Source organism: Microtus oregoni, unplaced genomic scaffold, assembly GCF_018167655.1.
Source record: "Microtus oregoni isolate MIOR12 unplaced genomic scaffold, Mior012 000132F_ref0000261, whole genome shotgun sequence".
Taxonomy (NCBI): Eukaryota; Metazoa; Chordata; class Mammalia; order Rodentia; family Cricetidae; genus Microtus; species Microtus oregoni.
This window is the reverse complement of record NW_024544775.1, coordinates 817,364-844,524: the sequence shown is the minus strand read 5'-3', so window position 1 is coordinate 844,524 and position 27,161 is coordinate 817,364. Positions and strand designations below refer to the sequence as shown.

General features: G+C 41.2%; 1 protein-coding gene across 2 annotated transcripts in view; it reads right to left on the bottom strand.

The window, feature by feature from the left end:
* Nucleotides 1-27,161, bottom strand: part of LOC121444546 (growth hormone receptor-like) — a 265,658-nt gene that overhangs the window by 18,637 nt on the left and 219,860 nt on the right. For both annotated transcript variants that reach the window (XM_041646371.1, XM_041646372.1), the window contains exons 4-5: nucleotides 9,384-9,513; nucleotides 3,286-3,458 (exon numbers count right to left, since the gene is read on the bottom strand). In XM_041646371.1, coding sequence (XP_041502305.1) covers nucleotides 3,286-3,458; nucleotides 9,384-9,513 — 303 coding nt within the window. The remainder of the gene's footprint in view (nucleotides 1-3,285; nucleotides 3,459-9,383; nucleotides 9,514-27,161) is intronic.

Genomic DNA, 27,161 nt, shown 5'->3' with positions numbered 1-27,161 from the left:
TCATCATTTAACAGTCCCAAGCCTCAGTTGCAATATCTATAAAATGAGGTTCATAATAGAGCCTATCTCTTATGATGATTATATAAGACATAGGTTCTTTGGGTTAGTAATGTACTTTTTAAAAAGACATGGCAATGTTACTTTTGGCAGTAAGACCAATCCCAAACTTTTTTGTGAGGCCCACAAAGCCAATGGTGAGTTTTCAAGGGGGTGCTAGACCTATGCAATTGCTCTTGAGTCCTTGACCATTTTTTTTTCTTTTGTCACTATTAGAATAGAGTAGTTTAGGGAAGGCTTGTGACACTTGGTAACTCTTATTCATACTTTATAACTGAACTGTCACAGTCGGTTCAGCTGGCTCCTCTTGATTCCACAGACATAGCAGGTCATTCGTGCATTTGATCAACTACCTTGTTTTTTATGAATCTAAACACATCAAGTGAAGGAACTGTGTCGTGGCACACATTCCTGCAATTATTTTAGAAACTCCCTATCCCACTACTTGACTGTATCATACAGTATAGTCAGTAAACATGCAGGAGCTCAGTGAGAGTCAGCTAGGTAAATGGGAAGGCTTGCTATTGTCAGACAGGGGCAGAGCATGAATCTTTAACTAGTATTCTTGTGTGGTGGTTTGAGTGTAATTGGCCCCCTAAACTCAAAGGGAGTGACACTATTAGGAGGTGTGGCTTTGTTGAAGTAGGTATATCCTTGTTGGAGGAAGTGCGTCCCTGTGGGGTGGGCTTTGAGGTCTCATATATGCTCAAGATAACTCCCAGCGAGATACACCATTTCCTGTTGCCGTCAAGATGTAGGACTCTGAGCTACTTCTCCAGCATCACGTCTGCCTGCCTACCACCATACTCCCACTGTGATGATAATAGACTGAACTTAAGTCTATTACCTCACCTCAAGTAAATATTTTTCTTTATAAGAGTTGCCATGGTCACGGTGTCTTTTTCCAGCAATAGAAACTCTATCAAAGACAGCTTACAACTAAGCCACCCATTCCCTCACTTAGCATTAGCTCTGCAGCTGGGGGAGGCCATTAAATAATAAGTAGCCACCAGATAACCTTTTCTGCTTCTTACAGTTTTCCCAACCTTCTCTCTGGAAGGCAGGCTTCCAGGTTTTGCTTGCTTTTGTCTGCAGCATTCAGTCACATTTCCTGCTCTCTTTCAGTCTGCTGCTGCCTAAGAAACCACGTTTATCTGAGAGAAGGGGCAGGAATTCTGTGAGAAACAAATGGACTCTTGTGGTTAGTAGGTCAGCTACTGAAAGTCTTTCGTTGCTCCCTTGCTTCTTGATGTTTATACTATGATGCTGTAAACATGGACATCTCAGTTATGGTTGCTTGTTTCAGTTCCTCTTCATGTCCCTAGGATGGGCAATGAATCATCCATATGGCTCTTTGACTTGTTTCCTTGTGTTTGTTTGAAATCCTATAAACATGACTTTGGCCTGATTGTAGCTGTTTGGTTAATGCTAAAGTCTATGGTTATTTTGTTTTGTGATCAAGGCAATCTAGGCTTTGATTATAGCAATGATAGAGGTCAAAGGCCAACATTCTTCAGTATATCTGAATATGAAAACCTTGTCAAAAATTAAAGAAAAATTAAGAGTATGTTGAGTTAGTACCTTGTTTTGGCAACAAGAATTCTGTTCAGGGTTAGACGTTGTGAAGGAAAGGATGAATTATTTCTTTTCTAATTAGATTTTTTTCAGATCTATTTTTATTTTATGTTGCTTGCCTGCTTGTATGTATATTCAGCAGGTGCATACCTGGTGCCACAGAGGTCAGAAGAAGATTCCTGGAACTGAGTTCTAGGTGGTTGTGAAACACCATGTGGGTGACAGGTCCTCTGAAAGGAGCATTAAGTACTCTTAACTACCAAGCCATTCCTCAGACCCTGATCCATTTCTTCATAGCATTTACTACATTTACTATCAGGTTTCTTTTTTCCTTTTTTTTTTTTTTTTTTTTTGATTTTCGAGACAGGGTTTCTTTGTAGCTTTTTTGGTTCCTGTCCTGGAACTAGCTCTTCTAGACCAGGCTGGCCTCAAACTCACAGAGATCCGCCTGCCTCTGCCTCCTGAGTGCTGGGATTAAAGGTGTGCGCCACCACCGCCCGGCTCCAGGTTTCCTTTTTTAACTTTAAAATTGTATTTATTTATTTTATTAGAATGGGTGTTTTGTCTGTGTGCATGTCTGTGCACTGTGTATTTTGTGTTCAGAGGCCAGAAGAAGGTATCAGATGCCCCTAGACAAGTAGTTTTTAACCTATGGTTAGTGACCTCTTTGGGGGTTGAATGACCCTGTCACAGGGGTTGCCTAAGGCCAGGAGCCAATTTCCTCCTAAAATCATTACAGGAACCATGACCCTGGGGAGTCTGCAGAGAACCCCACACCCCTAATTGTGTTAGGAATCGTTCTATTGACAGAGCCTACCCCACACCCAAATTGGCTGTTAATGGAGAGCAATCTGTTAGCAGAACCCACCCCACATTCCAATCTAAAGAACTAGGTGTGTCAACTCATGACTTCCTGGCCTAGGTGACCTGACCGAAGGTAACCTCCTGGCTATGTGACCAACATGGACCACGTGACCAACGTGAACCACACGGCAATAGCCCAGGCCCCTGTGCCCACCCCCCAACTCCTTACCCTATATAAGCTGTACCCCATCTCTAATAAACGGAGGCTCTGACAAACCTAGCATGGCCTCCTTCCTCTCTCTCAGCTCATATCTTCCAGATAGTGCCCCTCCGGGACCCTGGAATAACTGAACTGCCAGGCGGGTTACAATCCCCTAGACTAAGTAACCCACCAAGGCAATCAACAGCCCAAGATTGTTGGAAAACACAGACATTTACATCATGATTCATAACAGTAGCAAAATCATAATTATGAAGTAGCAATGAAAATAATTTTATGCTTGGGGAGTTACCACAGCATGAAGCACGGTATTCAAGGGGCACAGCATCAGAAAGGTTGAGAACCTCTGCCCTAGACTCGGGATGGCTGTTTGTTGCTACATGGATGATGGGAAACAAACCAGAGTCCTCTGGAGAGTAGCCAGTGGTCTTAGCCACTGAGCATCTCTCTAGCTCGTCTACCAGACTTCCTTCAGGTCAGTTAATTTTCCTCTGTCCTTTTAGGCTCCCATGAGACAGACTCCATATACCTAAAAACACAAAGTCTCTCTACTTGATTGGACTTGGAAGTTGGGGCTTTCTTTATATTTATTCTAAAGTCATGTCAAGTGAAACAAACCTGTGGCTTACCTATTTCATCAACAGTGAAACACTTTTGGTCCAACAAATCGCCATGTATAGTTAGCTTGATGCAGTAGGGTATCCAAATGGAGGTGTACGATGAGTTGAAGTAACAGCTGTTTTCTCCAGCAGTGACATAGTCAGGGCATTCTTTCCACTCCTGGGTCCATTCATGAACGATTCTGAAATGGAGGGTAAAAAAGGATTAATCATTCCCCCAAATTATGCCATAGCTTTAGTCAAAGTGAGGTGTCCGACAGGCAGATTCAGAAAAGCCAAGACACAAATATCTCACGACATAAAAATATAACATTTTAGCTGTACCCCTTCTAAGAAGCATCACATCTACAGACAGTATTAACTAGTGTCTGAATATTGTCAGGAGCCTATATGTACTAAAATAAAACATCGGTTTATTGGGTGTATACGATGTGGGTTCCCAGCTGATGGATCCAATAACTCCTTAGTGAGTTGATGGCATTATTGGGAATGGTAGGAAAGAGAAGGTAGGGCTGATTGGAGGAAGCAGGTCACTGGGGTGTGACATTACAGAGGGTTATCTTCTTGCTAGTCCCTCTCCGTGTCCGGCTTATGAGCCAAGTAGCCTCTTCTATTGCCACCATGATGTTCTGTCTTCCCACAGGCCTATAGTATCATATTCAGTAGACTGTGGACTAAACCCTTTGCACCAGTGGGCTAAACTAAACCCCTCCTCCTTCAAATTGTTTCTCACGTATTTGCCAAAGTGGTGAGATGATTGACATAATAAGCGGGGTAATTTGTTGTTTCTGTTTTATTTACTGGCCCGTCTTAGGTGAGAAGAGGGTTTCTAGGTGAGGAAGACACAAAAGTCAGGGAACCTTTGATTAAGAATGTAGGTTAAAGCAGGGCCTGATGACTTGCTTCAGCTGCTAATGTGCTTGCTGAACAAACACACAGAGCCCTGCAAGAACCCACAGAAATGTTGGGTGAGAAGAAGAGCACATGAAATCCAAACGCTGCGGTGGTAGAGATAGGATCATCCCTCTCGCATGCTCAGTCTGCTAGTCTAGCCAAATAGGCAAGGCTCCAGATTCAGTGAGGGACTCTATCTCAAAAAATAAGAGGTGGCAAGCAACTGAAGAAGACACCTGCCATCAACTTCTGCCCTCTACATCACACACACACACACACACACACACACACACACACACACACACACGCACATGTGACAGGTGTTACTGCGTAGGTGTAGGTACCAGGGCTGTTTGAGGCTTTCCCACTCTAGGGTGGTGTTATCAGCGATGGACAATGAATGAGAACACGGGCTTGGGGGACGGCATGGCCTGGAAGGAAGGAATGAGAAGCCCGGAAGACACATTTACATTTCCTTCTTCACAGCTGCTTCTCAGGCTCTGTGTTTGGGACTAGGGATTTATCGGGGCCACGGAGACAGCTGCTGGTCAGCTGTTTGCACACACTTTGGATTAAAACAGCAGTGAATTTGAGACAGCAAACTGTTGCTCACATTCTAATTGGGAGTCTTAAAAGCTGCATGTCTTTAGATGAAAAGAGAGTCATCTATTATAAGGAAGTAAATGGAGAAAGGAGGAAGGACAAGGCGTCTTTTTGTATGCGCATGCGTCGTGTCTGGTGTGACAGCAAAAGATCAGGGACAGGTGACTCCCTGAGTGGATGCATTTTTGTTTAACCTTGGCAATCAAACTAGGCGAATTAAAAAGTTTTACCAAAAATTGCCCGGAAAATTAGGCATTCATATAATATCAGAGACGATATCAAGTATATTGATATTATGTAACCAATGGTGTTAATTTTAAAAAAAAGTGAGTCTTAGGATGGTACAAAGATTCAGGGTAGCCCGCGGTCAGCAGGTGTGCATTTATTGTAAGGAACTGCCCAGCTCTGCCATGCTTCAGCTTCTGGACTTTGGTAATGTAAGAAGCCCTGCTCTGAGAAGTATATGTGTAACCCCCTGGTTGGGTTTCTAAATCCGTTAGCTCCACAGGACACAGCTCTTACCAGAGTTAATTTGGATGTGAAGCAGGGTGGATCAGGAATAGCTAGTTCAAAACACAACTATCAATCTCGGGTCCCCCACCCACGCACCCACTGCTTTTGTCTTTTTGAGATGGGGTTCCTCTATGTAGCCCTGGCTGTCCCAGAACTTCTTTTGTAGACCAGGTTGGCCTTGAGCTCAGAGATCTGCCAACCTCTGCTTCCCGAATACTGGACTAAAGGCATGCCACCAAGCCTGACTAAAGTGTATCTCTTTAGCTAGTAAATCTAAAAGCCAAATAAACAATCTTATGGCATGTGAAGTCACCTGTCTTCCCTTCCTATACATGGCATAACACGGTCTAAGAAAGCTACTTTAATCTTCTTAGCCCTCAGAGGAAAACTCTTCAGGTTTGCTCCCAGACTACCTCGTGACACAAATAAGGGCTGTAGGAGATTTCGTTAAAAATAAAAACAACACATAAATAAATAAATAAATAAATAAAATAAAAACAGAGAGTGAAAGCAGTATTTTCTCCCTCAAGGTTTGGATTGGAGTAAAAATAAAGAGTGGAAAAGTCATAAAAATAAAACCAGATTCCAGGCCCACAAACTTTAAATAATTCCAATTTAGGTTTGCCACCCATTAACCACCATGACCAGCTCCTTTTACCAGGAGCCATTGGATCATCTGGAGTCCTTGAACCCACATATCCCACCTCTCTCTGGTTTATTATCCCATAATAAACTTTGGGGAGGAACAAATCCAGCCCACCCCCACAGACAAAGGAGCCAGATTAGTCATTGTCCTACACCCCAGTAAACTGGGTCTCAAATCCTTTAGGAGAAAGTGCGATGATACAAAACATTCTTTTTAAAGTAAATGGTAAAATAAAACAATTAAAACATCGAGATTGACATTGGGCAGCTCCAGCGGGCTCCTGTGAAGTCTTCCAAAAGCTCTGCTGCACTTGCCGGTGCCGCTTTCTACCGTGCCTCTGCTTTACACTCATGCTGGGTCCCCTTCCAGTGCAGAGGCTGGATTTGGCAGCATCTCCATCACAGGCCGTCAGAGTCTGCTCTGAATCAGCTGCTTTCATAAGCTGGGGCCATCTCCTGCCAGCTTACCTGGCTAGGATCGGGTCCAAGCAGAACAGGAGTGCTCGCGCCCTTCTGCCTTGCTGACAGCTCTGCGTGCTTAGACTCTTGTATGCTTTGGATTCCAAGAACAGCCCAGTGAACTGAAGGTTGGTCCCTGGTGTGTGTGTGTGTGTGTGTGTGTGTGTGTGTGTGTGTGTGTTCTGCCTCCAGAGGTTACAATGTTGACTGAAAGCATGCTGGCGTGTTGTGAGTCAGGGATGAGAGGCGTGGTTCTATAGTTTCAGGAGTTGCCTAGGAAGGAACACTCAGAAATAATAACGCGAGTTGGAAGTGCCTTCTGTAGCATTGTCTCTGGGTAAGTGGGTGCTAAGAATCCATGGGCCAGTGTGGCTTCATCCTGATCTCCTAACTCTCAACTGTACCCTTCTCAGATAAACAGAACTGAGGGCTTATGTGGTTTGGCTAGGATATGCAAAGCATGTTTTTTTTAGAGAAAACACAAAATCCGGATTTGGGGAGTTATGGGTTGGCACATGGTTATGAGTTTGTATTCATGGTATGTATGGGCGGGGGCGAGGGCTGTATATTTTTCTCCTGAGATTCTAGGTTCTACTACGGATAAAACAAGGATATTCTCCTGAGCATATTTTCCTCCCTCTGTTCACTCTTGCAGCAGAATCCTTGTTAGTTCCCAGGCTGAGTGCAGACTGGGGTGCTGGGAGGATGGGGATGGGTGGAATGTGGGGGTGGGGATGGGGGGAGACCTGCGGACAGATCACTGCGGCTCTGATGGAAGAAAGCAGGAGACAGCATGTTTGTGAGGGCTTCATATCTCTGGACTTATTTTTTGGCTTTCAAATTAAGTCAGGTGACTATGATGAGGGTGGAAGAACCATCGTCCGAGAGTGGAACCAGTTCAGGATATTGTCCTATTGTTTCTCGGATAAGTTTGGTCAATGGTGACTGACTGTATAAAAGTTTCTCATTGTTTTGAAGACTAATTGTCTGAGCTGCCCAAGCAAGGTGTAAACATGGCATATTGTGGGTTTCTCTTCCTTTCCATTTTAGAGATAACAGAATCAGTTCACACATACTGAAAAGTGTTCCCAAACACCTTTCCTTCATATCTGAGTCTATCCATCTGTCTGTCTGTCTATCCGCCTCTACTGGGCCATAGCTCTCTACAGTATCAACCTCGAAGTAAATAAGTCGTGTAATTGTGGCCAAACTACCTCATCTCTGTGTGCCTTCAGGGGCGGGGTGTTCTGTGATGCCTCTCATAACTAAAAGATGTATAGGGCCAGTCTTGGTTATTCACTTACCGCTTTTAATATCGGTAAATCAAACACTCAGGTAGGCATTAGAAAGTTCTTATAGTCTACCAATAATCACAAGCCGTAAAAAATTAAAAATCACTTCTATAGCTCTGAAATCTGGATGCTATATCATTATTATTTAAAAACTAATATTATATATTAATTTTCAGAAAATATTTGTTTATTTATCTATTCATTTATTGTGTACTTACTATGAGAATGCACTGTGCCATATTTTTCTAGCTAAGGAAAACCCTCATAGAAAGCTAAGAGCTGTGTCTATTATCAGCGTCCTAGAAGCAAAGAGGCAGAGCTGTGTCCAGCTTGCCTAATTTTCTGTCACTCGGTGAGCAAGGGCTGAAGCCAGGATGGATGGCTGGGGACTGGCTCTGACTAACTGCTCCATCCATTGTCCTTCCCGTTCCTGTCATCCATGGGATACAAAGTGTCAATCTCAGATCTGTGGACCAGAGTCTAAGACCAAGTCGCCTTGCTAACCTGCAGCTTCTCTTAGGACTTCCCTTGGGATTTGTGAGGAAGAGAAGAGACAAGAAAGTGTTTATCATTTGAAAAGGTGAAAGGTGCAGTTTTATTCTGTGGCACAGCAGGGTGATTAATTGTAATTGACAATGATCAATTATGTATTTCAAAATATCTAGTATAGAGGATTTTGGATGGTCCCAACACAAAGGAATGATAAATGTCCAATGTGATAGATAACAACAGTTGTTTTTGGTTTGATAACTACACATCATATAGGTATTTTCAAATATCACAGTGCACCCCATAAATTATACTTTTACTGTGTGTATTAAAAGTGGTAGAAGAGAAGAGGAAGACATTTCAGGGGGATGAAACTTAAGTACTGCCTGATGACCAGATTTCTAGATGCTTGTTTTCCTTGGCTGGTGTCAGTCTAGAGGACTGTGGGTAAAAATGAAAGATCAAGTTTCCTCATTTAGTTTAATTAGTTTAAGACAATGGTCTGTTCTGTAGAAAACAAAGGGAGGCTTTTCAAGACACAAAGGAAGATTCAGTGTTCTTCCGTGGCCTACAAGCACTGGCTCAGTCTCTGAGTGTCACTGTGACCTCTACCCATGTCACCCTCCCAAGTTTTCAGTCTCATGCCATCTGTACAGGCTCTTCTGATTCTCAGACTTGCCAACATGACTGCAGGGCATCTCACTTTTCATTTTCTTCGCCTCCACAGATGTCCCTCATATACACAGATGTCCCTCATATACACAGACGTCCCTCATATACACAGACGTCCCTCATATACACAGACGTCCCTCATATATACAGACGTCCCTCATATACACAGACGTCCCTCATATACACAGACGTCCCTCATATACACAGACGCCCCTCATATACACAGACGTCCCTCATATACACAGACGCCCCTCATATACACAGACGTCCCTCATATACACAGACGTCCCTCATATACACAGATGCCCCTCATATACGTATGCAGTTTCTCTCACTTCATTTCCTTCGCTGAGTTAACACGCTGCATAAGAGAGGTCCCTGAGACGTCCTCAGCTCCAGTATCGCTCAAGCCTTATTACATATGCGCACAGGCATGCCCACAACCTCTCACTCATAATCTGAATCACCCCACTCCTATCCTCTATCCGATCCACACTGACAAAATAATGGAGAAAAGTCAGAAGGGCATGAAGCCTTCACCTTCTAGCATAGAACACCTGGACCGATCCCGGGGTCTTTAAGTCTTGATAGTTTCCTACTGTCCAGTAGCATGAAAATGTCTCCAGTTCAGGCGAACGGCACTTGGTGAATTGAGGCTGTCCAGGAGACCCTGTAGAATAAGGAGAAAAGCCATGCAGGGAATTAGGAGGGTCATGTCATGTTCCCATGAAACATACATATGAAGTGTATAAAGAAGGAACTGCGGGGATAAAGCCAGCTTATTCCCTATCTAGGAGGCGATGCTAACATTTGGGAAAGCTGTTTTGCTGGCTCATCATCTCCGCATCTATTGCTGGCTGCTGTCAGTCATCAATTCTGAAGTCAAACAGTTGTGCCTTCATTTCCAGCATTCTTCCTTAGGGCCTGTTTAAGACAGTGCTCGAGAAAGGGATGTGGGGACAGTAGTTCATTTGGGAAGCATGCCAAGGACCAGAAGTCAGATAAAGAGCAGAGAGGGGCAAGGTCCTAAGGAATGAGTGAGCCTAAAGGTGGTATTTCCTTTGACATCATCCTTGAAAAGAACGTTGCAACAGATAAGAGTTCAATCTTTGTCCCCAGATTAATTTCCACCTGTACAAAGGAAGATGTCTCACATTCTGAAGAAACTAGCATTAACATTATTCTTCTTCTTTGGAGGTTTTTTTATTTGTGTGTGTGTGTGTGTGTGTGTGTGTGTGTGTAGGCCAAAGGTTGACATTTGATTTTCTCTCTGGCTCGTATTTCATGTTCAGGGTCTCTCACTGAATTTGGAGTTTGCCATGTAGGCAGACTGACTGGCCAGCAAGACCTAGGAATTCACTTGTCTGCTTCCCTAGTACCAGGGCTAGAGATATGTACCACATGCCTGACTTTCATGTGGGTGTCGGGGATTCAAACTTGGTTTCTCACACCTCACACTTTAGCCACTTGGGCATCTTCTCAGGCCCCAAAGTCTTCATTTAAAAGTGAGGATTTCAAGATATAGACACGGGGGAGAGAGATGGACGTTCAATTGAAGCAGGGCAGGAGAAGCTAGTAGTAAGGATGAGTTGGGGATGGATATCCCCAAGACACATTGTATATGCACATGGGATTTAAAACAAAAGTAAAAAAACACAAACAAAAGCTGAGGATTCCCATTTCTAGTTACAGCTTCATTTTAGTTGTTATTACTCTTTCTATTGTATTTTATATTATATCACATTAGCATTTTTACATGCATATTTCATTCAGTACTGACTACAGATTGCCTTTTGCTTTCTGAAAAAAAAATTCAGGGGTAGGGGTGGAAATGACAAGTTTAGACATCTTCTCAATTCAGCGTTCCGAAATCAGTCACCGGGAACCTCCAGTCTTCCACACTGGAACCAACAGAGATGGTTTTAAAATAGTTCTTTGCTTATTTCTAGAGACTTGAATTTCTTTTGGGGTACAATGTAGGGATATATTTTTAAAAGATTCCTTATGTAGGGCCTGGCAGTGGTGGTGCACACCTTTAATCCCAGCATTTGGGAGGCAGAGGCAGGCAGATCTCTGTGAGTTCGAGGCCAGCCTGGTCTACAAGAGCTAGTTCCGGGACAGGCTTCAAAGCTACAGAGAAATCCTGTCTTGATAAACAAAGAACAAACAAACAAACGTTCCTTATGTACTTGCAATGCGTATTCCAGTTTGAGAAGCACAACTGCAGATGAACTTTTGTATGAGACCCGAAGATGGGGCTTTTGCCGAGTTGTGTTCATAGGACTGTTCCCGCAGAGGTGTGCACCAGCTCCTGGTGGACACACGAGGAGCCCCATTGAGGATGCCATTTTCATCTCAGAAACACTTCTTAGAACAATGCTTCATGAAAACTGGGAGTAGGAAAGCTATTTAAAATCTCTGTGCAAAACTGTATATATGATACTTGTGTTTAAATATCTAGAGAATACAATCACAATAAAAATCAAAACATTATAGTGAGGTTTCTATTAAATTAATTCAGAAACTTCCAGGAGGGCTGTATTAATTTTTTTTTATATTTGCATTGATATTGTTTTTAAAAAGTTGATAAAGTTTGCTCTTGTATCCAAGGCTACAATGGTGGAAAAAGAGTGCTGCTTGCATTGTGTCCCATCAACATTACCAGGATTGATTTGCAGGTCAGAAGGACTGCACAGCTTAAGTGAGCTTCTTCCACTGGCTCTCCCCTTGGAGGAAGATGATCTCCCAGACAGCCCACAGAGGGAGCACAGCAAGCAGCTGCTACATCGTAGGATTAATTTTCAGAGACACTTTTCTGTGCTGGACTCACAACACAGCAGAAACAAATCCCAAAGGAAACTGCACATATTTTCCCAAAGTCTGCTTGGGGGCTGGGGCTTAGGGAGAAGCGAAAAGGGGATCTAAAGCGAGAAGGGAAGAGAATGGGGAAAGAAGTCTTAGAAGGGAAGGGTGGTTTTCTTCTGAGAAATAGAGACTCCCCAGCATACCATATCTTGAAAACCGTCTGTTTCCAACAGCCTAATGCTTGTCACAGGTACATGATTGAGCTATCTTTCACGGGGGAGGGGGGTAGCAACTTGAAGGGGAAGTCTTTCTCCTTGGCTACAGTAATTTCCACCAGTAGATAACTTCCTTTTGATTTAGGGTGGCAGTAAACAAACAATAAGGGGAATAAGAAGGCAAAACAAGGCAAAAATAACACGGTGTGGGCTGCTCTCCCTAAACTGATTGTTAGGCCCTATTGTTGAAGATAACACTTACATATCTCATTGAACATGGGGACACTGAGCCAGTGCCTAACTAGTTCTTTCACCCTACTGACCAGGTTGATGGTACTAGAAGGTACTCTGCACTCTACCAGAAGAGATCCAGCTGCAAATGTTTCAATGTACAATAGTGACTTACCTGCACAATACCTACATGACTTACACCATAATAATGGTACAAATATCGTGGAAGTAGCCAACTACTATGTGCTTAGATCCAAGGCCCACTCCATGAGATGGAATCCATGTTTTATACTGTATGGGTGGCATGAACGGTCAAGAACCTGAGAACAATAGATTATAGACCTAGGAGAAAATTATATACTATTGCTTCACTAAGAGGGGCATAGTTATAAAATAACTCCTAATGCTATTCTGCTATACCTGGAGATCAGCATCTTACTCAGCCATCATCAGAGAAGCTCATCCCCCCTCAGCAGATAGGAACTAATACAGAAAAAGTGCAGAGTGAGAGACTTTGGAATATTCAGTTATAATATGGATACCTTCACTAAATCCTTACCCTCAGGGCTCAGAGAGCTATGCATAAGGGGAGGCAGAAAGATTGTAAGAGCCTGAGGGGATGGATGAAGCCAAGGAATCAGTGTCTTCCTCACACCACAGGACTGACACACATATGAACTCACAGGGACTAGGACAGCATGGGCAGGGCCTGCACAGGTCTAAGCCAGATGAGGTCCCAACGCTGAGAGGGAAAAGTGGATACAAGCTCCCAACAGTAACCAAGAAACGATCTCCAATTCACAACTGTTTGCAAGGGAAAACTTTATTTTCTTCAATGGAGTCTCACTGAGTACACAAACCATACTCAAAAGAAGCTCCCCGTCCAGCCCCAAACTAACTCAATGGCTTTTTGGGGATTTTTTCATCTCATATTGCTTTGTTTGGGTATTTTCCTGCTTGTCAATCTTTTGCCTGTATATTATGTTTCCAATGTTGTGGGTGTTTTTTTGCAGGGGGGAGTGTATGTATGTGTTTCTCATGTTTTATTTTTTAAAATTTTGGTCTTGCTAATTTATTTTTTTATTTCCTGTTTGTTTCCTAAAGAGAGACAGAAAAGAGGCATGGAGTTGGATGGTGGGGAGGATCTGGAAGGAGATGAGGGAAGGGGAGACTGTGATCTGAATATATTGTATGAAAAAGTTTTTATTTTCAATTAAAAGATAACATTCCTTAACATGATCAAGAAAAAAATCACCAAATTAAACTTGTACAAAGACACACTTGAAACAAATGGTTTTAGGGCTGGCTCTCAGTGATAGAGTCTTGACTAATATGTGTGAGGCCCTGAAGCAGATTCTCAGCATCACAAAAAGAAAATACAAATAAATGACTTTGATATATGGCTTCCATCCTAAATGCTGAAAAAATTGAAAGACCAAATCACTGTGTATGGTAATAAAGCAAGAAAAATTGAGGAAGGAAATACTCCAACCATAAAAACACACCAGACTAAATGACGTTGGGCGCATTATGGTAGACTTGGGTTCTGAAAAGGATCCTGTATATGCAGTCAGTCAGACTTCCTTCTCTCCAGAAGGAATGATTACTGCGGAGTGTAAGCCAAATGAGGAAACACTGTCTGCTGAAATGGTCTCATATGTTGTGAGGCTTGCATAAGCACACAGGTCGAGGCCAAGTGTGGTGAAATTGCAATGTTCCTTCTGCAAGGGATAAACAAGAGATGGTGGTTCCAGTTGAGAGATCTTCCACTTCCTTATCTGTGCTTCCCAGGGTTTGGGTGATGATGAGCACACATGTATCAGTGATTTAGGAGCAGGTATGTATTTAGCCTTTCTATTTGGGTCAGGCAGCAGTGAAGAACAGAACACACGTGATTCTTAGAGATTTGATGAGTAAATATTTGTCATCATAATACCACGATGACAGAAAGGAATGACTGCACTCAGTGTCGTTGCTTTCAAAGGTCCTCATTTAGGTTACTAGTGGAATGGAAAAGGGGAAGTGACAACATAACAGTCATTGAGTGTTCTTGAGGGTCATGTGACAGCTACTGTCTTGCACAAGAAGGTGCTCTTATTGTCACCATTTTGTAGATGTGGAAACTGAGGCACAGAGAAGTAAAAGAACAGTATAAAGGTCACCTTGCTATTGTACAGCCCTAATTGCCACCAAACAATTATGTCTCAAAGTCTTTATTCTCAATCATTTCACCTATGGCTTTCAAAGTTTGAAGAAGTGATCCCTGGGAAGAAGATGTTTTTACATAACTTCCCCATATATATGATTTATGTATGTTTTCTATATGTACACGTACATAAAATGAAAATCTCACAACTATGATCCTCACTGTACTTAATAAATTTCTGACTGTATATAGTCATATAAATACACATATACATACTATATACATATGTACAATGCTGCTTGCAACCTTGTAAGCTGATTTACTAATGGCTTACCACTTTCTGTTTAAGGAAAAGCTGCATATGAAAGTTTACCAAACTAATCATCCTTCTACAAAGTTGAAAATTAATTTTGACTTCTGATTCTTTCAAAACAAGGCAAGAATGCTTCCTTTGCTGGCACATGACTTAGACCTATTTGTGACTTTTTTTTTCTAATTTGTATTAAGATCTAAGTTACCTTTAATAAAACTTTTCTGATGAAAAGCTTTGGGGTCTTTAGAATGACTGCATGGGGATCAGGAATCACCATGGTGAGCTATGCTGTGACTGCCAGGACTGCTGGGGAGGCCAGCCTCCACTAGGTAGCTTCACTTTAGCTGGTTGATGGAGGAAGGTCATTGGCTAATAAAGGCACTGCCCTGGCCCATTTTATTGGTTAGAGGATAGGTGGGAGGAGTAAACAGAACAGAACGCTGGGAGGAAGAGGAAGTGAGCTCAGAGACTCCACAGCTCTCTCGGGAGCAGACGCCTCAGAGAGAGACGCCATGCCCCGCTCCCGGGATGAAGCTCCGACCCAGGATGGACTAGGCTAGAATCTCCCTGGTAAGCGCACCTTGGGGTGCTACACACAGATGATTATAAATGGGCTAAATTAATATGTGAGAATTAACCTAGAAGAGAATGGGCCAGGCAGTGTTTAAATGAATACAGTTTGTGTGTTGTTATTTCGGGGCATAAGCTAGCTGAGCAGGCAGCCGGGATGCTGGGGACGCAGCCCCGCCGCACCCTTATTATTACATATGGCGCCCACGTGGACAACTGCTTCCACATTAAGCCTGAGACAGCTTGGGAAGTAATTCTAGAACAAAATGAAAGCATTGTGCCTGGTTTCTTGGTAGCAGCAATTTCTCGATTCTACTCTGCTTGCTAGAAGCAAGCCAGCGCTCTCATCTAAGAGAGGCTTCCTGACTCAGCTTTAGCTGCAAAGCCTGCAGCTCATTAAGAGGTCCTGCCAGGAAACACTTAAACGGTGTTGACGAAAAGCTGAACGCATGCTTTTCGGTTTTCAGCCTTAGCAGGAAAAAAGCTGCACCATTTAAAAATGCTGGCTTTCTGGGCTGTCCTGCCAGGACAAACTCTGATTCTTTTACGCAGGCGGTTTGTGCGGTTTGCAAGCACAGGCTGCTGAAGCTCGCTTGCTGGCTACAGCCAGTACCTCAGCCATGAGGCTGGAAAGCTAAGGAATGGGCTGGATCCAGCCGGCAAAGCCACGCCTTTAATCCTACTGATATTGCTTGGTAAATTAAAGACTCGTGTGGTCAGAAAAAGAGAGATATACAGTAAAGAGAGATTCAAAGACAAAGAAAATTTCTAAATGGTTTGAAGTGTGTTAAAAATATATGCAGACTAAAATTTAAAGTTCTTAAAGTTAAAAAAAAAAAAGGAAGAGAGTTGTTGTGTGTGGTAGCACACGCCTTTAATCCCAGTGCCTAGAAGGCAGAGACAAACAGATCTCTGTGAGTTCAAGGTGTAGTAGCAAACACCTTTAATCCCACTGCCTGAGAGGCAGAGACAGGCGGATCTCTGAGAGTTCAAAGACAGCCTGGTCTACAGAGATATTCCAGGTCAAAGATATACGCTCAAAAAGCAAAAAGTTAACCTAGGAATGTCACAGCTTAGATTCTAAAGCGCCTAGTGATTTAAAGGCGCAAATCAAAAGTGCCCCTGGATAGTAAAAAATTGCAGATTCACAATAGGACAGATTCAGACCACTAAATGAGTCACACTGTGGATGAATGTACGTAGGCTTGGGAGAGAGAAGAAAAAGAATATAGAGAATAAAGTTAATGGTTTAAAAAAGTAAAAGTAAAGTCTTTAAAGAGACAGAGTACAGATAGTTAAGAGATTAAAAGAAATAAAGAAAAATAAGCCACATAAAAATGGAAAATTCACAGAGAGTCTGGATTATGTACATTGTGTTTTCTTTAAAATTTTTGACTGTGAAGGAGCTAAGTACAGAGAGACATTTCATCATATGGGCTGCCAAGTGGAACCAGAACGGATATCATGAGGGAATGATTTCAGAATTTGGATCTAAGGATATGATACTTTGGAAAAGAGATTCTTCTTTTGTTTTCACAGAGGATCAGACCTTGTGGATTGCATTTATCCCGATATGGTATGATAGACCACGCCCTCCTGAAGGGTTGGTGTGAACACCTTCAGAAAATTGCTTCGCTCAACTGCCAACTGAGATGAAACTAGCACACAGGTTATACCATGAAAGACCTAATTAACGACGCCCCCATTCAGCAGGAAGCAGTTTGGAGAGAAATAACTGCGCCCATATTCCCAAATATGGTTTATAAATGTTCTTTTACATTTAAAGGGGGATATGATATAGATATGAATAATTTGCATTAGTATAGATTTTGCTTTATTCATAGAGATTTAAGGTCAATTTTGTTATATGTATAAGTGTTTCTGATTTTGATTAAGGTATTGTGATTGTGTAGTTCATTTAAATATGTACTGTATAATTAAGAAATATAGGTTGTTAATGGATAATCATCGATAATAGTAAAGCTTGTAGTCATGTTAGTTAGATTTTCTAGATAGAGATATATTTTAGATAGACATTCTTCATGTCTTTCAAAGGTTACAGAATAGGACATTTAATGTTTTAATAACTGAGGACTTTTCATGACAATGAGACACTCTGCTCCTGGCAGCACCAATCTACTTCAAGAGGAAGATGGGCATCGAAGAGGCTCGTTATGGAGTTTTGATAGCCATTTGGGCAAGAAACTGCTCTTGCCTGGACTATTGCATAAACTGAACACAGAGAACCCGCAGAGAGAGGACTACTGAACTTGCCTAAAGGTGAGATGATCTTTCGGGGTTCCTGATTCATGAAAGAGTCTGCGAGACATTCTGCAGGACACAACAGATAGAGACTGAACTGACTTTGAATTTTCCTGCTTTATGGAAATGTCTGCTGGATACCATGGGCCTGAAGGCTGAAGATGGATGCCCCAACGGTACAAAAGAACTTTGGGTGACTGTCCAGGGAGCGAGATGTCTCTGTCATTTCTAGAGTTTTAAAAGTTGCTTTTTTCTTGTTTGCTTAGGTAGTATTGTATCTTTCTGGAGTCTTTGATGGAGTTAAGAATAGTTAGTTATAGTTATAGTTTTCCTTAGTTATGACAAAGATTATTGTAACTTTTACTTGATAACTGTTTTGTTATATGTAATTTTGCTATGTTAAAGCCTTTTTTTTTTTTTTTTTTGTTTAAACCGAAAAAGGGGAAATGATGGAGGAAGGTCATTGGCTAATAAAGGCACTGCCCTGGCCCATTTTATTGGTTAGAGGATAGGTGGGAGGAGTAAACAGAACAGAACGCTGGGAGGAAGAGGAAGTGAGCTCAGAGACTCCACAGCTCTCTCGGGAGCAGACGCCTCAGAGAGAGACGCCATGCCCCGCTCCCGGGATGAAGCTCCGACCCAGGATGGACTAGGCTAGAATCTCCCTGGTAAGCGCACCTTGGGGTGCTACACACAGATGATTATAAATGGGCTAAATTAATATGTGAGAATTAACCTAGAAGAGAATGGGCCAGGCAGTGTTTAAATGAATACAGTTTGTGTGTTGTTATTTCGGGGCATAAGCTAGCTGAGCAGGCAGCCGGGATGCTGGGGACGCAGCCCCGCCGCACCCTTATTATTACAGCTGGTGACACCCATGCTTTCACAGAAGCTCTGTAGAGGTCCCATACATTCCACTAGAATGGCATTATTTATTAAAAATATGAACAATTCTTTATCTTGGGGGTCCTCTTGACACCCAATGGAAACTACCAGAAAGCAACTCGCTGATGTTAGGTAGAGACTGGCAACTTCAGTTTTGATCCCAGACACGCAGGTTCTATATTCACTACCACTTTATACAGTCTGTAAAATCTTAATCAGATTTATTTAAACCCTGTTAGTTAACTGAGGATATTGGTTAAAGGAGATTATCACAGGGTCATTGTGAAGATTAAGTGAGCTAATACATGCAAAGCTCTGGGAATAGTGCTTGATACAGAATAAGCATTCCATAAATGTTCGCTGTGACCGCAACTTTTATGTCAATTGTGATAATCACCTTATGAAGCATTGACTGTTGGTGTAGAAAATGATGGCCATTGTTAAGCCTGAAATTCATCCCGTTATCATGTGTATTTGTACTGTGAAACCATGTAATGAAGGTCCACGGGCACTAGGTGTGCCATGTGAGGGGATCTGGCATATGAAATGTGTGTGGTATAGAGTTAGCTTTACCCTCACGGTTGGGAGATGGTTTTCTGTTGTGCTCTCTATAGTCCCAGCTTTTGAAGTCTGAGTTCTGGCTAACTGGGAAATGTTGCTATATTTTTATGATTTGCATTAAAATGAGGTTCCAAGCAAATGCTTTCTCTCTGTATTTCTGAGAATCCATTGAAAAAGAATGTATCAAATGTGTGAAAAAGCATATGGGGGGAGAATTACCAGAAATTCATCCAGATGTTGTGGAACTGGCCTTCAAAAGGCCTCTGGGATGTCTCCAATGTCACCTGATGCTTGGCGACAGGCACCAGGGAATCTGAGCAGGAGCTTTATTGAGCTTTTGGCAATACTCATTTCAGGAAAACCAGGTGAGAAAGGAAGAGTGCAGAACTCAAATTGTGTGAGTCCAAGCTGTCTTACTAATCAGTAGTACAATCAAGTGGTCCAGCTCCTACCCAAAGCCAGTCTAGTCAGGATGGACTGGCTGGTTGAAATTCTGATTTAGTATTTTACTTTTTGAAAGAAAATGAAGCCTGAAATTCTTGCTCTGCCTGTGCCCAGTGCCAGGGACACTGGGTTTACTGAGCAGTCGGTGCCTGCTACCGAGCAGCTCTACACTGTGCAGTTCCATCTACAGGGATGCACTCCATGTTCATCCTGCTGGAATCTCCTCACTCGAAGCTCTGCTTTTTTGGCCAAACACCCTTCTGAAGTGTGCATGCCATTTCCCAAAATGACCTACTGTTTGGAGCTGGAGATATTCACTGATTTCTCTACGTAAGAGAGTTGAAGTTCTGTTTCAGTAAGTATTCTATCTTTGAGGAATATTGGCCAATTAAAATGCTGCAAATAAGTCTGCAAATAAACTGCTCATAGATAATATGATGGCAAAGAATAGATCTGAAAAGCTCGGGTAGACATTTTGGTTTTAAATCTATGGAGCTGCCAAATAATAATGAAACTACAGATACTGAGATTGAAAGCATACTGTAGGCTATTAGTAAAAAGGCTTTAAACCGTAATGGTCCTGGTTAACAGTAAGTATGGTATTTTCTAGTAGAAAATACTGAATGTAAGTAATTCACACTTATACTAGATTTTTTTTTGTGGTTTTCTTTATAAAATTGAGAAGATGCAGCTGTAAAATCTTAGGGATTTGTTTAGAATTGAAAAGCAGAGCCTATAAAAATCTCTCCTTAACTTTAATTTTTAAAAAAAATCATTATTTTGAATTCAAATATAGTGGCATTTGAAAAGCAGATTCCTGGGTCACTAAAATGTTTGCAAAGCTGACATCCATTGAAGGCACCAGCTGAATTTCCATGGGCCTTGAATGCCAATCACTGAACTTGGTTGTATTTTAGGAAAGTTCTTCTATCGGGTCTGGGAGATAAAATGAACTGCACACAGGCAGCACTGACAGGTTATTTTGGGACCACACTGGGAGACCAAGGGCTGTGCTGCTCACAGGAGTCATTCAGTTTTCTGTAACTTGATTTTGGTTTTCACAGAATTCTTTCATTGTTTAGTTCTTTTAGTAATTGCAGCCAAAGTCAGTTTACTCTAATTTCCAGCGCTCAGGCGGAATCACCTCTTGACTTTTCTTCTCCGTGGCATTTGTCTGATGCATTTATTTAGTCATGGCTTTCACATCATTGCATTTAATCATCATGGACAGAGTTTAAAGTTTCCAAGTATTTCTTTTGTTCTAGATTTCAGGTTTTTAACCTATCAATTCTGTGAAAAGGACTGTGTGTTAGTCATCTTTCTGTCTCTACGGTAAAATACCCAAGATAAAAATTGTAAAGAGGGAAAATTATTTTGGCTTAACCTTTTGGAAGTCAAACCACGACTAATTGGACCCATTCCCTTGTGTCTGTAGAGAGGTGGCATATTAGGGGCTGAAGGACATATGTGGCAAAGCAAATCTGCTCACCTCATTGCTAAGAAGCAAAGAAAAGAGAGAGGTAATGGGCCAAAGTCTCTGTTCTATAATGACAAACTCCTGGTGACCTAAAGATCTCCCACCATGTCCCATGGTTTTTCTTTTTATTGATTCTTTGTAGATTTCACTTCATGTACCCCAAACCCACTCATCTCCCCATCCCTTTGTATCTTCCCTCTGCCCTTGCAACCTTCCCCCTCAAAATAAAATAAAATAATATAAATATATAAAAATCTCATTATGGGAGCTGTAGTGTGTCACAGCAAATCACACAGTATATCCTCTAGTCCATACATCTTTACTTACAAGTGTTCATTACAATGAGCCATTGGTCTGGTTCAAGGCTTCTGGCTTCTGCTATACTATCAATACCTCTGTGGGCAGGCCCAACTTCTTAAAGGTCCTATCACCTCCCTATGTGAATATATGAGATTTTAAACAATATTAAAGATTCCCAACTAGCACACTTCTTGGTTGAGAAGGTGAGGGCATTATTTCCTTGGTATTCTTTTTTTTTTCTGTCAGAGAGGGGATCTATCAAGGTATATACTACATCCCAAAATACTAATCATTGGGAAGATGAAAATAAGAATGTACTTTAAATACACATAATGTATGGCCTTTCAGAAGAACATACTGACAAAATACTAGTAGAATTACTATGCTTTTACTAGTTTTTTTTTAAAAATGTATTTTAAAACGAAGTCAGCTTATGTGTCTATTAATTGATGGATGGATAATGATAATGTGGTGTGTATACACGATGGAAACTTATTCAGCTGTAAAGAAAAATCAAAGCATGAAATTTTCAGGTACGTGCTTGGGACTGGAAAAAGATGAGTGAGGTAATCCAGACACAGAAAGACAAACACTGCATGTTCTCGATCATATAGTGTGCTGCCTTTGATGCTTAGATTTATGTGTTTAATTTGGAGAACCTGTAGAAACCAAGAAACAAGAAAGGAACCATCGGGCGAGGAATGCTTAAGGGAAGATGGAGAATAGAACATAACTTATGTGAAAGAAGAGAGGGTAAGCAGGGATGGGGTAGCGGGATGGGAGAGATGATGGGGAAAAGGTAAATGTGAGAAAGGCAACTATAAGGAAGAATAGTGTTGATAGGGCTGGACGATAGGAGAGAATGGGCAGAGGGGAGAGAGTAACTAGATAGCATTATATACATGTGTGCTGGCTAGTTTTATGTCAATTTGACACAAGCTAGAGTTATCTGAAAGGGGGAACTTAATTTAAAAATGCCTGCATAAAACCAGGCTGCAAGGCATTTTCTTAATTAGTGACTTATGGGGGAGGGCCCAGATCATGTGACTGGGGCCATCCCTGGGATGGTGGTCCTGGTTTCTATATGACAGCAGGCTGAGCAAGCCAGTAAGCAGCATCCCTTTACGGCCACTGCATCAGCTCCTGCCTCCAGGATTCCTGCCCTGTTTGATATCCAGTCCGGAGTTCCTTTGATGGAAGTATTTGCCAGTTGAACCTTCCCTTTCCTAGCTGCTTTGATCATGATGTTTCAGCACAGCAATAGTAACACCAACTAACACAACATTAATGAAATTGCTGAAGAACAAATCTAATAAAAACAAATAAAAAGAGCGAAAAAATATATTGCCTCGCATGCTTTTTCTCAAGGACAACTGCAAAACAATTAGCACTGACTTCTGATAAATTTATTTTCTAGAAGATTAGGGCTAAACTTATACTGGCAAATATAATAAATGATTAATATCTAAAGTAAGAGGCTATAGGATAATTGGAGACTTCTGGCAGAGATGTGAAGTAGCATAGCCACTGTGGAAAACCAATTTGATGATTTTTCAAAAACTAAATACAAGGTTGGGCACAGTGGTACATACTTGTAATCCCAACACTTGAGAGACTGAAGTAGGGCTGTGAGTTTGAGGTTAGTTGTCACCACATAATGAGAAGCTGTCTTAAAGCTACATACAGGCTTACTGTATGACCCAACAATACTGCTGCTTCTAGGGATATTATGTCCAAAAGAATGAAAACATAGTCATACAAAAATATGTATGTCATACAAAATACAAAAATACATACAAAATAAATATGCCCATAGGAGAATGACATAAAATGGCCTCAAGAGTAGGAACAATCCAAGTGTTTATCAACTGGTGAATGAAAAAAGAATACATGGTAGGATACATATATAATATTACTTAATAATATAAAGGAATAAAGTGACGATATATGGTAAAACTAGATGGAACCTGAAAACATTTTGTTTTGTGAGAGCAGCCTGGCACAAAGCATTGCCTGCTATAGTGGCCATATAAAGCCTTAAGAACAGTCAGATTCATAGACAAAAATGTCAATGGTTACCAAAGAGTGAGGCAAATGGGGAACTGGGATTGACTGCTAACAGGGTACAGGATTGTTTGATGAAGAATTGGAAATATTCTAGAAGTAGAGCGGGACAATGGTTAGACAAAGTTCAGAATGAATCAAAATCTATTCCCCTTAACAAAATACCTATGTAAAATATATAAGGTAAAAAGTTATAAAGTTCACTAATTATGAGGTAACTTGAATTTTCTTCTTATCTTTTGATGTTATTAAATTGGGTCTCCACTGTCCTGGGAACAGAATTTTGTAAGTCACTGTACAAAAAGCACTGCTAGAACCTTGGCCTTATGAAAAATTCCTTAGTGGGACTTTACTGAAGCACTTCTAAGAGGGATTGTCTGGTACCATTATTAAAATTCTCAGCGAAGAATCCACAGATAGAAATAATACATGTTTGAATTTATTGGAGAATCAAGCAAATATTGATGCTTACGTTCCATCCTTTAAAATTCCATTTCAGTTGGTAATTTATGGGTCAACAATTTAATTGTCTGGGCACTGGAGTTTCTAATGTTCCCAAATGGCTTTCAAAAGTGGCATTTGATGGTTAATTTAGGAACAACTAGGTTGTATCACCATTGCCTTTCTGAGCATTAGAAGGTATTCTGTTTGTTACCACTGGAGTCTCATGTCTGGATTTCACATGTCAAGTTCTTAACCAGGAATGATGGGAGAAAGAAGTATGGGAATTATCAGAGTGCAAGCTTGGAAGTATGGCAGTGCCTTTGCCAACATTAAGTTGATGTCACCGAAATCTTGGAATCTCAAGTCCAAGGAAGCCTTATTGCCAGAGGAAAGCAGTGGGCAAATTAGTCACCACTCCTGTTTGTTTTGTTGAGGACATCAATTCTAAATGACAATGATCCACCCTTTAGGTAACCTCATTGGCTTAAAGTTCCAAATGCGAGGAGCACACTTTTGTAATGAGCACACGTGATGGTTTTGATTGTCAGCACAACCTAGTTTCACCTGGAAAATCTCACTAGGGACTGTGTAGATTAGCATGGTCTGTGGGGGATTAGCTTGGTTTTGTTCACTGGAGCTGGAAGACCTGCCCACTGTGGGTGGCACCATCTCCTGGTGGGAAGATCCCGAACACATGAGTGTGAAGAAAGCTAGAAGAGCCCAGGTTTGTATTTATTCCTCCCGGCTCTTGACTATGGGTATGACCAGCAGCTTCAAGTACTTGTTGGCTTGGCGCCCTGTACTAATGGACTATAGCCAGGAATTATGAGTTAAAATAGACCCTTTTTTTCCTAGATTGCTATTTTTAGGGTATTTTTTTTTTTAAATCACAGCAACAAAAGCTAAACTAAGACAGCACACTGAAAGTTTTTGGTTTTAGGGTTGAGCTACATGCATTCATTTGTGCATCACTCAAAACCAGTGAGTGATTATTTATGGGTAGGCATTAGACTAATAATCATAACTTCCTGAGGTAGTATATTTAGTTCATATGGCAAATCAGACAGAATATTTTACATAAAGAGCTTGGGCGAAATTCCTGAGGGGGAAGAACCATGAGTCACTGTTTCTTATTAATTTCTGCCCTTTTTCCATTCTCTTGCTTGGTGGAATTCCTATCACTATCTACTTGAGTTCCTATGTACACATTCATATTTAAAAATTGCTTTATATGGACAGCATATTTCTATGGTATAAAAAGGATGACCATTCTTAACTGGGTGGTGGTGGCGCACGCCTTTAATCCCAGTACTTGGGAGGCAGAGACAGATGGCTCTCTTGAGTTTGAGGTCAGCCTGGTCTACAAGAGCTAGTTTCCAGGATAGTCTCCAAAGCTACAGAAAACCCTGTCTTGGAAAAAAAGAGACCAATCTGGCAACTACGAAGATACATATACTTAGACATGACCTTAAATCACAAAGAAGAAAATATTTTTCTTTCAATCCTTAAAAATTATATTCCTCAAAAAACAGATTGCCATTCTCTTATGTGTGTGCTACTAATATTATACTTAAAATACTTTCAGGTATATATTGGTGTAACAAGGTGTTTGAGCCACACTTGATGGTTCTCAGCTGCAAGTTCTCAAATAAGGTTCTGTTTCCTTTCCAGTGGATATTTGGCCATGACTGGAGACACCGTGATAATGCAACTATTAGAGAGGTGAACATGCACGGGACAGTGGGCGTGGCAAACAACAGTCTAGACCAGTGTCAGTCCTGCCTTGTTCCAAAAAGCCACAGCACAGAGCACAGAATACTTTCCTAACATTTAAATAGGCACACAAAATGAAATAAACACATAAGTATCTAAAGCTTCAATCTCTCTTACCCCCTTTTTGCTTTTTGTTTAACAAAGAAAAAAATGTTTGGCACTTTCAAGACTATTGGATATTTTGGGACAATACATGTCAGACATTCAAAGTTTCAATTAATTCAGAGGCATGTATGCATGTATGTGTGCAAATTGCACCGAGAATCACAAAAATAACACTGTATGTGAATTCTGCTTTGGAAGGGCCATAAACATACAGATAAAATGATGTACGTCCAGATGCAGAAGTAGCTAAGAATAAAGGCAGTTATAGGCAATGCTAACTTTAGGAAACAGAATGAAATGGTTACTAAGAACTAGAGGTTAGTGTACTGGAGAGTAGAGGAAGGTTTCAAAGAAGAGGGAGGCTGGAGCAAATGCTTTATCTAGTTTCCTGAGATGAAGCCCAAGCACATGGCATTTACTAGCCAAACATCACTAGTAAGTGGCATGCTAGTTAGGTTTGTTTACTTCTGTACCTACTAGATTAAGATCAGCATTCTAGCATGCGCTTTGACCATCTCTCTCTGCATATTAAGCTTGGAACTCATGGGACTGGCTTTCATGATAGCAGAGGGTGCCAGGGAACCCTGCGGCTGTGACTTCCATGAAGCACATCAATGACCAGCCTGGGACAATACCTAAAGGAGCAGCAGTGGCACACTTACTTTGGTCGTAACTAACAGCTCTCGATTGGACTGAAGATCCACTCAACAAGAGGGAAACCACGCCTGGTCCTGGATTTCTCAGTGCTAATGAAGTCATGGGTACTGGAGGAGAATCTCCAACCACTTCTTCACTAAACCAGAAAAATCCCTAACAGCAATCTACAAACATCTGTCCATATATATATCCATTGTCCTCATATATGTCCTTGTATCCTTATATCCAATGTAATATGTAAGTATATATATTTTACCCCTCATCAAGGAAGATTCTAGTTGCAACAGATCAAGACCAGTTCAGAAATCTATAGCCAACCAAAACGCATTTATGGATCCCAGTTCCAATAAGTACATCTACAAATCACCTCCACATCCAAGGCTCAGAGAGCATTGTAGAAGAGGGGGGTAAGAAATATTGTAAGAGCCAGAGGATCAGGGAGCTTGTTGTGAGATTGTGTCTCCTAGAGATTTCAGAAGATATACCCATCAAACCAATATGACGGCCCAAGCATGAGCCATGCAATGGACTTTTCAAAGTGGATAGGGAAAAGCCCATGAGACCTCAACACGACAACACAGAGAATGATAGGCAACTGAGGAAAGCTGGGGACAGGAGAGTGGTCTTCCCCAGAGAAGAGCTTACCAAGTAGTTGTTTAGTGCCAAATGGTCAGCCCTGACCATTTTAACTAACATGATACAGACAGAACAGGTTATATTTAGGAATATATATATATTCTTAATGCATATAAATATATCAATTGATATATAATTAGTATTTAATATATCAATTAATATATTAATATGACTATATTTCTAAATTTAATATATAATATTATATACTGAATGCACACACATATATATGCAATCAGTAATAATTAATGAAAAAAGAGGCCATGAATTTGAAGGAGAGTGGGGAGGGGTATATGTGAGGGTTTTGAAAGAGGAAAGGGAAGGGAGAAATATCATAACTATATTATAATCTAAAAAAAACAAAGAAAAAAAAAGATTGAGACTCATGCATTTGGCACCTGCTTGCCGGCTCTTTCCAGTTGGACTAGTGGGT